This window comes from Cervus elaphus, chromosome 18 (genome assembly GCF_910594005.1).
Source record: "Cervus elaphus chromosome 18, mCerEla1.1, whole genome shotgun sequence".
NCBI classification, from domain to species: Eukaryota; Metazoa; Chordata; class Mammalia; order Artiodactyla; family Cervidae; genus Cervus; species Cervus elaphus.
Window position 1 is genome coordinate 98,786,732 of NC_057832.1, and position 12,503 is coordinate 98,799,234.

Consider the following 12,503-nt stretch of genomic DNA (forward strand, 5'->3'; position numbering starts at 1 on the left):
GTCAAAGCTATGGTTTTTCCAGTAGTCAGACGTATGGATGTGAGGAGTAGTAATGTTAGTCACTCAGTTGTGTCTGACTCTTTGTGACCCCACAGACTGTAGCTCGCCAGGCTCCTCTGTCCGTGGAATTCTCCAGGCAAGAATACTGGAGTGGGCTGCCATTCCCTTCTCCAGAGGGTCTTCCCGACCCAGGGATCGAACCTGAGTCTCCTGCATTGCAGGCAGATTCTTTACCATCTGAGCTACAGAGAAATCAGTTGGACCATAAAGAAAGCTGAGCACTGAATTGATGCTTTTGAACTGTGGTGTTGGAGAAAACTCTTGAGAGTTTCTTGGACTGCAAGGAGATCAAACCAGTCAATCCTAAAGGAGATCAGTCCCAAATATTCATTGGAAGGACTGATGCTGAAGCTCCAACACTTTGGCCACCTGATGCAAAGAACTGACCCTGGAAAAGAGGCTGATGCTGCGAAAGATTGAAGGCGGGAGGAGAAGGGGACGACAGAGGATGAGACGGTTGGATGGCATCACCAATAGACATGAATCTGAGCAAACGCTGGGAGATGGTGAAGGACAGAGAAGCCTGGCGTGCTGCAGTCCATGGGGTTGCAAAGAGGCAAACACAACTGAGCGACTGAACAACAGTTAATAAAGAAAAGGTACATTTTTCTATCCTGACAGGTTCAAAAATCACTGTCACACGCAGCATCTATTGCAACAGTTCAAAGAGCAATGGGCATTTATTTACACACAATGTGGAAGGGTATGCACAGAATAACATTCATTCATCAGTTCCAAATTTTTTTATCTACATTAAAAAAAAAAAAAAAAACCTCTGCAAATGCAGAAGTGTTTGTTGGTCTTTGCTTGTTTTCTTGCCAATTTGTGACTGAAAGTCATGGAGCCAGATCAAAAGTTCCAGGAGAACAAGGATTTTTTTTTTTTTTTTTTTCAGTTTAAAGTTTAACATTAGTAGGTGTTCAATAAGTGTTTCTTTTAAGTGAATGAAGAGGAGAGGGGACTTGTTTTGCTGAACTGAACGGAGTAGTGGAATGCCAAGATTACATTCTAGTTAGCAGTATTCAAAAACTGCCTCTACATCCATCCTAGTTACAGCTAAAGCCAGAAGATTCTATCAGCAGCCATCTCACATCTAACTTGATGAGATTCACACATTTTTTAGAAAACTGTTGGAGGAGGAGGCCATAAAAAGAAGACAGCAGCAACAAAGGCAACTAATACCAGTGAGTGTCTACTGTAGGGAAGGTACTCTTCTAAATGTCAGGTGATGAGGACCTCTAATATCCAATCACAGATGAGGTAATGAGGACACTAGAGGCAAGGACTTGACCAGACCCATACAGCTGGAAATAAAAAGTCAGGACTTGAACCCACGTGATTTGACTCCTAAGCCCATGCAATAAAAGGCAGAGATGACTGCTAAAAGGAACTGAGCTTTTCCAGATAAAAAATTCTGAATTCAATAGTCTGTTGCTATAATAATGGATTATTTTATTGCTGTTGTTAGTCTCCATCTTGGAAGGTGTCAGTGATTCAAGTACCTCTGATGTTGAGTAGCATATACCAAGCTGAGTTTCTGGGGTTTGCTAACGTTGTTGTTTTAGTAACTGTGTTGTGTCTGACTCTTTTGCGACCTCAAGAGCAGCAGCCTGCCAGGCTCCTCTGTCTATGGGATTTCCCAGGCAAGAATACTGGAATGGGTTGCCATTTCCTTCTCCACTGCCAACACTGTAGTCACTTCAAATAATACCTCTTAATCACTGAGGAGAAAAAACACCCTCTTTGGGTTTTCAAGTCTACTTCATGTAGTTTGTTTTTTACAGACAACAGCAAGAATGGAAAAATACAGCAGGGATGGAAAAATTAGTTTGTCACATTTAACAGAATGTAATTTTAGTACAAAAACAAAATAATTAAATTAATGAGAGAGGACCTACTTTGGTGGCAGGATATAATATCCTGTTTATCCAGTTATTCAGTCAACATGGATAATTCAGAGAGAAAGAGAGGCAAGACCTCAGCAGTAAGCTAGAGTTTTAAATTCCCTAAGAATCTTAATCCTCAAAACCACTCCAAACTCATTTTAAAAACAAAAATATCTTTAGAAGAAAGGAATATAAAGGTTTCACTTTCAGCATTTAAACACAAGTTTGACAGGACATCTTAAGGTCCTATTTTAAAAGAGGCCTGAGTCGAACTGATGCCCATTTCTCAGTAAACTATTTTAAATTTAAAGGTGTTTACAAAAAGTCCAGGCAAACCTTCCTCCTCTTGCTCTTCACTGCTGGTATCACTCTGAGCCAGGTCCTCTCCACCATCAATGCTATCTCTTTCCTCCAGGTCGCTGTCGTCATCAGAATGCTCCTCGTCACTGCTTTCTACAGGTGCTGGCCTCTTGACTGCTCTGCAATGGCACAGATCAGAACTGAGGTTCTGGGCTGAGAGGGGGCCCTATCCAACTTCACCACTCATGCCAATTCTCCAATGTTGGGGCCAGGGAAAGATACCATCTTCCTCTTAGGGACAGTCCTAAATCTTCCTCTGTTGTCTCAGAACACACTGAGCCACTTACCTCTTGTGAATCTGTACAGGCTTGGGCAGCTTTGATTCTTTATCCTCCTCCTCCTCATCCTCCTCGTCATCATCATAATCACTCTCATTCTCCTCCTCCTCCATATCCTCTTCTTCCCTGCCATTCTCTTGACCCAATTTCTGATGTTCAGGTTCAGGCCTCTTCTCCTCACCTTCACAGTCGATAAAGAAAGTTAGGAATTCATCGAGTATCCAAAACAAGGTCATTTAAACAAGAGTACCTAACACCCCAAGTTACTGGTTCCTATGGTCTTACAGACGCTCATATATTTTTCTTATTCTACCCAACAAGAGAAAGTATGAGAAAAAAAAGCAACAAAAACCCCTCATCCCTGAGGTTTCCTTGGAGGCTGGTCCATTCATCAGAAGCCTTAAGGTTAATCTGGCTCAGCAACTGAGCCTCTGCAAACAGTCCACTGCTGTGTGCCAGGCCCACATGGGGAACACTCTCGAGCCCAGCCTTGAGCTTTAACCTCTGAGAGTTCTGTCCTCTGAGCTCTGGTGGCTTAAAAGCCAACTGTTTTCTAAATAAAACTCAAGTCTTAAGCTTCCCTATTTATAATGTTCCATCACTCCGTATTATGAAAGCTGAGAAAGGACAGCAAGTAGCAGGGACAATGAGCTTGGGCCCCACTACTCACATCCACATCGAGGAGTGAGCTTAGACTCAAAAGGTCCTGTTTGGGGACCAGATCACCAGATGGTACAATGCAGGCTGACACACAGTTAGGACACACAACCCCTCATACTCAACACCACTGCATCTTACCTGGGACAGAAGTAGACTGTGTGTTTTTATATTTATCCTTTGCCACGGCCCAATCCACAGCCACTGTCCGCCCTGTAAGACACAAAAGTAGCATCAGAAAGACGTTCTTCTCTTTAACATTCCTATTTCCTATAAACAACTTCCTAGTCATCAAAGACAGTAATGGAACCAAAGGAGGCAGGTAAACTGCAGACTCAGAGGCTGTTGGTCCTAAAACAAAACTCCTGGTAGGTGTCTATTCTTTTAACCCTTAACCTTTTTTAACAGAAGTTTTGTGTTTCTACAGTCACTACACTTGGGATAAGATAGACTAAAAAAAAATAAAGCGTTAGAACAGTGCTTCCAGTTAGATCAAGTTTCCAGTTATATTAGCAAGAGGGAAAACAAGACGTTCTGGAATAAACTGCACGTTACTCAGAAGTTAGGAAGTCTCCAAGCCAATCCCTTCTTAAGGCATAGTACCTGGTAAATCAATACCCAAAGTAACCTCAAGGTCAGTTTAGGAGCCCACATATGCTGAATAGGGATCATAATCAAGAGGGAAGAATGTGCTAATCCTACATCCCCTAGACAGCAATCTGCCTGTTTATCAATGATTATTTCAGTGACAGTTTTTCATTAAGAGATTTAAAGGACACTCATCACTGAAAAAAGAAAAAGAGAAGGCTGGCAAGGGTCCTGTTGAGTTTAACCCTAAGATCAAGTCCTAGGAACAGTTCACTAAAGCAGCTACTTTTTTTTTTTTCCCACTAAAGCAGCTTCTATATTAGCAGTGAGACTCTCAACAAGGCAAACACCTCTCGGAAATGTACAAAGTGGGTTACTGTGTTAACCTGCATGAACACCAGAAATATCTGAGTCAATGGTATGGGCACAGAAAACTTACCTTTTATCTCTTTCATGTTCATGCCTTTGAGAGCCTTTCCTGCTTCTAGGAGGTTTTTAAACTGAACAAAAGCAAAACCACGCATCTTTCCATCTGTGTGCAAACATAACAAAGAAATTAGAGGTAGCTGGAGGAACCAACAGACACTAAGAAGGACTATACAGCAACCTGGACTGGCGAGAAGGCTCAAACCCTGCCAGCCAGTCAGCCCCCTGCCCAAAGCAAGAGGCTTTATCCTGCTACCATTAGTCTGACACAGGCTCGGGAGAGCAATGCATTAAACTCATCTTCTAAAAGGAGTTCTGATCTAACTAAAAACACCATCTGGGGAATAAACATTGTTCTGTGTCAGGCACTATACTTTATATATATCATATCATCTGGGGCTTGGAGAGTATGACCCGAACCTTATATTTCTATTTCAAATAGTGCTTAGTTGAAAGGTGACATGGAAAAACACCATTATGTAAAATAATCTAATCCACACAAAATAAAGGTTGGCAGGTACCTGGTTTCCTGGGGATGTTTACTTCCAGGATAGTTCCAAACTGAGAAAATACTGTCTTCAAGTCATCTTCTGAGCACTGAAGCGGAAAGCGAGAAAGAAAGAGATGTTATCCTGGCAAATAAATATAAAACATCAACTATTAAATTAGTTCACTGGGAAGAGCTTGAGTATTTTTACTCCTTTTAAAATCTTGAGACTAGGACATCAAACATTCCCAAACAGAGGACATCTTGCTTTGTACCTAAAAGGTAAAAAGGACAGACATGAGAGTTTGTCCTCCTCTCCCAATCTCAGCAGTAGTTTCCACAAAAGGAAGACATCTTCATGCTTTCTGTCCTCAATAAATTCTTGTTTATACAGGCCCATTTTCTGAATTCAACACTGCTAAAGTTCATTCCCAGAAGGAATGAAGCCCAATTATACCACCCTGGTGGGGAGTTCAACCAACAAGCAAGCCTTGGCTCCAAGAGCTTTCAGAACACTCACTGTTAGTTTTCTCTCTCTTACCTTAAAGCTCAGGTTTCGAATAATTAATCTGGCTTTCTTATCTGCCACTTTGGCTTTTTTAGGCTTCAGCTCCTTCTTTGGGGACTCTGAATTTTCTGAAAAATAACAGGCAACGAAGTAAGTATGTGATCCTCTCAGCCCAGAATATCACAGGAAAGAAGTACTAGCAACAGAAAGCATTTATCACAGGGTTAAGTATGGCAATGCCCAGCAACACCAGGTTTTCCAAACTCGTAAGTAAACAAAAGGCTAAAATGAGTAACAAAACACACTGGATGATTGTGGACATCAAAAGAAAATTCAGGAAGCTTTTAAGTCTAGATGTTATCCCCAGCCAATCCACAGTCCCCTCAATCCTGGGGGAAAATTCCTTTCAGTTACTAGAAACTCACCAGTTTTCCCCTTTTCCTTGGACTTATTTCTCAGTTTTTTCTTGGCAATGGTCACGTTGATCTTGCAGCCTTCAAAGGTAGTAATCTCCTTGAGGGCCCTCTGAACATCCTCCAGCATAGAAAAGGTGACATAGCCGAAGCCGCGACATGCCTTACTCCCTGGAACAGTATGGGGGGGAAGGATTAACAGTAAGCCAAGATCTCTAAACCAATAAACTCTCACAGCCCTAAACTGGCAGATATACAACCAGGCCAGCCAGTTATCAGTCGGCCAAAGTTCTCAAGAGGGAAAGAGACAAGATTAACATGAGAGGCCCCCCCATCTCCTTTTTCCTCAGAAATTGTTAGGCTTCCTCTTCTAATGTGGTGTCTTGGCTGTTAGCTCCCTTTCTTCCATCTTTCCTGGTAATCTCAACAATATGGAGGACTTTATAATATGCATTACACCTCCAAAGAAGAACTCAACATCACACAGAACAAAACATCATCAGAGAAGGTAGGAAAGATAAGTATGGTAGTTTCAAAAACTACAATGAAATAATTCAGTTACCCCTCCTCAGAAGAGAGGACAGATCAGCAATGAATGCGGGGGGCCCTGAGAAAAAAAGCTCAAACAATAAACACTGCTTCAGGAGCCTGCAGATACTATTACCGTTATTACCAAGCCTTAGAAATCAATATCAAATTAAACCTTTCCAAAGCAGCTGTAAATCTCTTATCCCATTTTGTCAGAACATACCAAGAAGGGAAAAGCCAATATTGTCATCGCATTTTTCCAAAGGAATCGTTGAAGATGAACAGTTGCAAATGTCAACTGTAACCCACCTTTGCCCCTTCTGGTATGCTTTTTTAATTTTAGTTTAATATTTTTGTGTAGTAAAATTTTAAGTAATTTACTGCATCAAAGAAGAAAAAGACAGACCAAGCAGTCTGCCTACTACTCAAAAAAGAAACAAAACTCCACATGCTCTCCTTTACAACTATACCCTAACCTGCTTTAGGGTGCAAGCCTTCTAACACAGGACGCTGAGCCACATAAACTGGTTAAAGTTGCCACCTGGCACTAGGAGAGCATACTATATATCTTTATCCTTGAAACTCCTCCTCAAAAAAGCCTGCCCACTTACCTTTCAGAAAACAAGAACAAGAAAAATCAGGGCCCTCCCTGATCAGTACAACCAAAAATAAAAAGCAGCTAAAACGTGAAGGAGTTTGCTGACAAATTAAAAGCATGCACTCACAAAAACACTGTCCTTTATAAACAATTATAACAATCCTGTGAAATTATTCCCATCTTAAAGAGGGTACGTGGCAAGTTCAAGTCACCACTACTGGTAAGACCTCATCCGCCACCCCCTCCCTCCCATCCTTGGAAGTAGAGTACTCAATACATTCAACTGTCTAGACAGGAAAGCACAGTTTTTTTTGTTGTTGCTGTTTAAAGGGAATAGGAGCTTTTGTTAAAGATGCTGACTATGTACATAAGCTACAGGTAAGGTTACACGTAGCCTATATTCTGAGGACCCAAAGGAGAATTCCCATTCAAAGGCCTGCTCTTCCCTGGAATGCAACCGACCATCGTAGAGCAGTGTTTCTCAGACTGGTTTGACAACCCACAGTAACAAATGTAATTTATAGTGGACCCAGTTGTTTATATATTGGAAAAAAAAAAGTCATATGAAAACTTCTCCTTTACCATACATATATAGATATACTACTTCATTAAAAAAAAAAAAACAAAAAAACTCCAGTCATGAACCACTCAAGACCCACAAACAGACAATGATCTGCCATTTAAGAAACACTGCTGACCAGCACTCTCATTTGCCCATATCTATACTTAAAATGATAAAGGCCCCAGCTGTGTGTATAGCAATCAGAGCCATGTCAATGATGTTAAATCTAATTTCTGTTACTAGCAAAACAGAAGATAATGATGGAGTGATTATTAGCACACTGTTAGCCTGCCTACTCACACACTCTGGTACCATGGGGGAAAAGAGAGGTACCCAAGATATTACTTCAAACCAGTTGCTAGCCTGAAAGGCAAGAAGGTAGCCACCTATAGCGACAGACTGATGACTTGAAAGGAAGCTAAATTTGTGTTCTGGGCAACATCAGGTGCCATGTAGTATAGTCTAGGTAAGAAGAAATGCTTCTACAATTAAAACCCTTACAATTCTTACTCATTCTAATACATGCTAACCCTCCTTCATAGTGATGCCATGAATATCAAATAGAATGAGAGGCATATGGCAGTACCCCACAAGTCAGTAAATACTTCCCGTGGCTCAAGTCAAAACCCTTAGAGTCAGACTTGACACTTTTCTTCTCAGACCCCAAATCTGATCCATATTCCAATCACGTTTTACTCTCTTCGCTGCTAGAGTACCTGGTCCAACCCCATGACCTTTCACCTGGATTACCACAAAAGCCTAATAACTGGTCTCCTGACTCCTGTCCTATTCTTAACAGCCTATTCTCAGCATGGCAGCCTCAGAGAATCTTTCAAAACGCAAGGCAGATCATATTCACTGCTCCCTGCTCAAAATCAGTGGTTTCCTATCTCAGAGTAAAAGTCAAAGTCCTTTTGATGGCCTGTAAGGTCCTACATGATCTGGAAGGACCAGGTGGCACCCGCTAATTCTTCCTTCACTCAGAGCACTCCAGTAACCCTGGTCTCGTCTATATTCCTCCAATATACTATACGCACTCCTCTTCAGTATCCTTGAGCTCCCTCTGCCTAAGCTGTTCCTTGCACTGAGAAACACAAGTTCATGCTCTCACATCAGTAAGGTTTCCCCTGTCTATTCTTCACTCCTCTACAGCTTCCCCACCACCACCACACACACCTACAGAGACTCCCTATCTTTCTTCCCTGACTTATTTTTCTCCTCAATATTTATCACCATCATCACTATATATTTTGCTCACTGGCTGTCTTCCACATCCTGAACACAGAGCAAGACTTTTGGTCTGTGCACTGCTGTATCCCGAGGACCTACAACAGTTGCCTGGAACCTAGTAAACATTCAATTAATATTTACGGAATACATAAATGGGTGAATGAATAACATATTGGTTAAGAGCTCGGGGTCTGGTGATCAAATTCTGAATCCACTGCTTACTAGCAGTACGAACTTAAGCTGAAGTTACTAAATTTCCCTAAGCCCTAGATTTCTCATCTGTAAAATGGAGTTTACTCTCCACCCAAGAAGACTGATGGGGAAATTAAAAGAGGTAACAGATGAAACTCAAGCACCGCACCTGACAATCAGCTTCTTCTCAGTAAGTCTTAGTGGTGTTTTATTAAGTTGAGTTCAATCCAGTCGCCCAGTCGTGTCTGACTCTTTGCAACCCCATGAACTGCAGCACGCCAGGCCTCCCTCTCCATCACGCTGTCCATCCCATTTATTTATTTATTTTTGTCCATCCCATTTATTAAGTTATTCAATAATAAATGAGATCTTATATGTGAGCGCACATAATAAACAGGAAGCCTACATAAACTTAAGTGGCTAACTTGACTTTCAGAAACAGTTCCTATGGATTTCTCTAGAGTAGAGTCCGTTTGGAAAAGAAATTCAACTTCCAAGGCCTTTCATTTAAGGGCTCACTTAAGGCTGGGAGAATGTCCTCTGCCCCCATCCGGCTCCCAGGAACCCCAACTCTCTGTTCTCGATCGCCCCGCCCCGCCCCCTACCTTTTTCAGTCACCACGAAGCACTGCTTGACCGGCCCCACCTGACTGAATAGCTCCTCCAGCTGCTCGCTGCGAGCCGAGGGCGGGAGGCGACCCACAAACAGGGTCAGTCCGGCCATGAGGCCGACAAGCAGGCACCCACCGTCGCGCACGCGAGTCAGGTAACTGGCTTTAGTCAGCGGACCACGCTTACTAAAGTTGCCGGGAGACTCCGGAAGTGCGCGTACTCAAAAGAGTCCGGAGGAAAACGTAGTAGAAAGGGAAAAACCATTCCGGAAGGGAAGAAAAAAAATCGTGCCGCCTGAGGGCGGAGCTTCTTGAGCGGGGCTCCACCCCGCTAACCCAAGTATCGCCCCCGTCTCTGTAGGGAAATTTGGCTTCGCTTAGTTTCTAGGCTTATTACAATCTAACCTGCTGGGGATCGATACCAAACTCAGCAAGGCAGGCCGGAGAAGCTGTTTTCGCTCTGGGTCTAACCCAGGATCTGACATATAGTGGATATTTAATAAATATTTTCTAAAGTGTCTGTGTTCCAGGATCCAGGAGCACCCAGACTAGGTGCATAAAACACAGCCATAATGCAACTCAACACAAGTAATCACATATATTATTCGAACAAATCTCCAGTTGAGACAACTGTCACATTTTAACAGATAACTGTATCTGTGTCTTTAACACTTCGCTGACAAATTATAGCTATTAAGGTTCAAATAGGCACAGGTCATACATAATCATTCTTTCAAAAAATATTTACTGAGCTCCTACTATGTGCCAGGCACTAAAGATAAAATTGATGAGCTTTAAAAAAAAGACAGAGCTCCTGCCTTCATGGAAAATAGTCTTGTGGAGATAGACAAACATCAGTACAAAAAAAAAAAACTTATAAGTAAATTAAAACCTGCACCATGCAAGATCACAAGAGAACACACCCAGAACAAGCAATACATCCAGCTTACACGGACCTAGAACCCAGGTCCTCCCAGAGACAGCTTTCCTCAGGTCAGCTTATTAGATGGACCCAAGGATGTGTAATCTCATTGGCCAGGAGATCTGGGTGCTTCTGGATCCTGGAACACAGACAGTGTTTGCCATCCCATTGGGCTCAGGAACTGACCTGTGTGCAAGACTGCAGTACCCTGCAGAACATTTGTACAGAACAAAAGTACCCAGTGAGATTTTTTAGTAATTACTTTTAAACGGTATAGCCGAACACAGGGCAGGTAGAACATTCAAAAAGTACAAAAGGTACAGTGAAAAGGGTTTCCCTTTCTCCTCAAACCCCATCTACTTTCCACACATTTTGGATTAGTGGATAACTGGTTAATAGCAATGGGGGGAAAGGGAAAACGTTTAATATTAGATTTATGAAACCATAACTCCAAGTATTTTATGCTTGAAAGAAAATGCCACAGTTATTTTTAAACACATAACTCAGTGGAGGAAGTATTGAAATATGAAACAGATTTATAAGGGTATGGGTTAATTCCATTCAGGATAAAGAGAGAAATAGACAAAGGAAAATTGACCCTTTGAATAAAGTTGGTTTGCAATTCCACATTTCTCCTTTATTTTCTCCTCCTCTCCTGCCCCCTCACCACCTTAGAAATCAAAATTTCATACCCAAAGTCTAAATTACCAGTGTCAGGGCCATAGCCATGGGGACACCTTCCCAATCCTGGCTGCAGTGTGCACTGGGGAAAGAATCCTGAGAAGGCTGCTCCAGCTTCCCTTTGGGACACCCCCTACAGTGTTAAGTTAGAGATGCTTTGGACCCAAACCTTCCCTACAGAACAAAAAGAAACTGTGGTCCTGTGCCCGTCAGAGGGCAGCAGCCACCCACAGTGCAGAGTAGTTCCTTGCCTCTAGAGAAGGAAAACAGTGCAGCTGACCCTTTGTACTCTTCCCAACTTTCAGACCTGGCTCCCCATCTCAGTCTCCCAGCCTCAGCCTCAGCCCCATCCTCTCCTATCCACTCATATCAGGAAGGCCATGCAGTTCTTCAATCAGGAATATTTGCTCATTCATCTTCCAGGACACATGCAGGGTTCTTTATTAAATAGCAGGAGTCGTGGTACCCTGCACCACATCAGCAATGTGGCTTCCAGGGGAAATAAACTGCTGGACTCTCTCTCATCCATCATTTGCAGGAGCTTGGAAAGGAAGTAGGAGAGGGCTGGGCTGTACTCAGCCAGCCTCTCCCAAGCTCCATCCTTTTGGCTCCATTCCCGCTTGCAAGCTAAACATTCTTATAATACTGCGTACTTCTCATTCTTAGCACTTTTCACCATTGTATTTAATTATTTGTGTTATTGGAATTACTTATATGATGTCCTCTTTAGTATCTGATTTCCCCCAAAGAGTTTCAGCTTCACAAGTTCAGGACTGTTGTCCACCGAGGTCACCTTTTTACTCCCAGCATCTAGCACATTGTAAGAACCCAATAAAATGTTTTAAAGAGATTGAATGAAGATGAGTTTGTCTCTCAATCTCCGACAGCACTAAGAACTGGAACTGAGGGTGTATATATTACATCCTGGTCTACCCAGGCTCTTCTGGGAAACTGCTTTGGGTTAGGAAGGGCTGAGGCATGAGATAAAAGGGAAGGGTTGTCTCACCAAAGCCTCAGCCTCTTGATCAAGCCAAAGGGCTTAGGCGATTCTCACTGAGGAAAACCAAAGAAGTGATGGAGCTGATGGAACACCAGGCTCTATTCCCCCACCCCACCCCCAACTCACCAGCCCCATTCTGAATGTCCAGACAGAAAAGGAGCCTGTGTGTATGTATGTATGTGTGTGTGTGTGAGAGAGAGACAGAGACAGTGACTGGAGGTATGTGGGTCTTAGACTGCTTTGCTGGGAGGTGTGTGCCTGAACTCAAGGACCCATGGTGGGAAGAGTGAGTGAGAGCAGCTGGCAAGCATTACAATGAGGACGAGACAGCAGAGAGGAGTTGAGCGTGAGCAGAGGCAGATGGAGGTGTACGTGGGGAAGAAAAGAAACAATTTCTCAGAGCAGCAAGCACTCCTTCCACGACACAAAGCAGCTCTGAGGCTGGGGCCGCTACAGCCACTACGACACCAGTGAGAAATGCCTGTAATTAGGAGGATGGCAGTTCTCTGGGCCTCAG

The 12,503-nt window shown here is 42.8% G+C and overlaps 1 protein-coding gene across 2 annotated transcripts in view; it reads right to left on the reverse strand.

Moving 5' to 3' along the window:
* RBM28 (RNA binding motif protein 28) overlaps positions 1-9,605 on the reverse strand; it is a 32,017-nt gene extending 22,412 nt beyond the window's left edge. For both annotated transcript variants that reach the window (XM_043872769.1, XM_043872768.1), the window contains exons 1-8: positions 9,379-9,605; positions 5,676-5,834; positions 5,284-5,378; positions 4,777-4,852; positions 4,269-4,361; positions 3,383-3,454; positions 2,594-2,765; positions 2,283-2,425 (exon numbers count right to left, since the gene is read on the reverse strand). In XM_043872769.1, coding sequence (XP_043728704.1) covers positions 2,283-2,425; positions 2,594-2,765; positions 3,383-3,454; positions 4,269-4,361; positions 4,777-4,852; positions 5,284-5,378; positions 5,676-5,834; positions 9,379-9,496 — 928 coding nt within the window. In that variant the 5' untranslated portion in view covers positions 9,497-9,605. The remainder of the gene's footprint in view (positions 1-2,282; positions 2,426-2,593; positions 2,766-3,382; positions 3,455-4,268; positions 4,362-4,776; positions 4,853-5,283; positions 5,379-5,675; positions 5,835-9,378) is intronic.
* Positions 9,606-12,503: the final 2,898 nt, after the last annotated feature.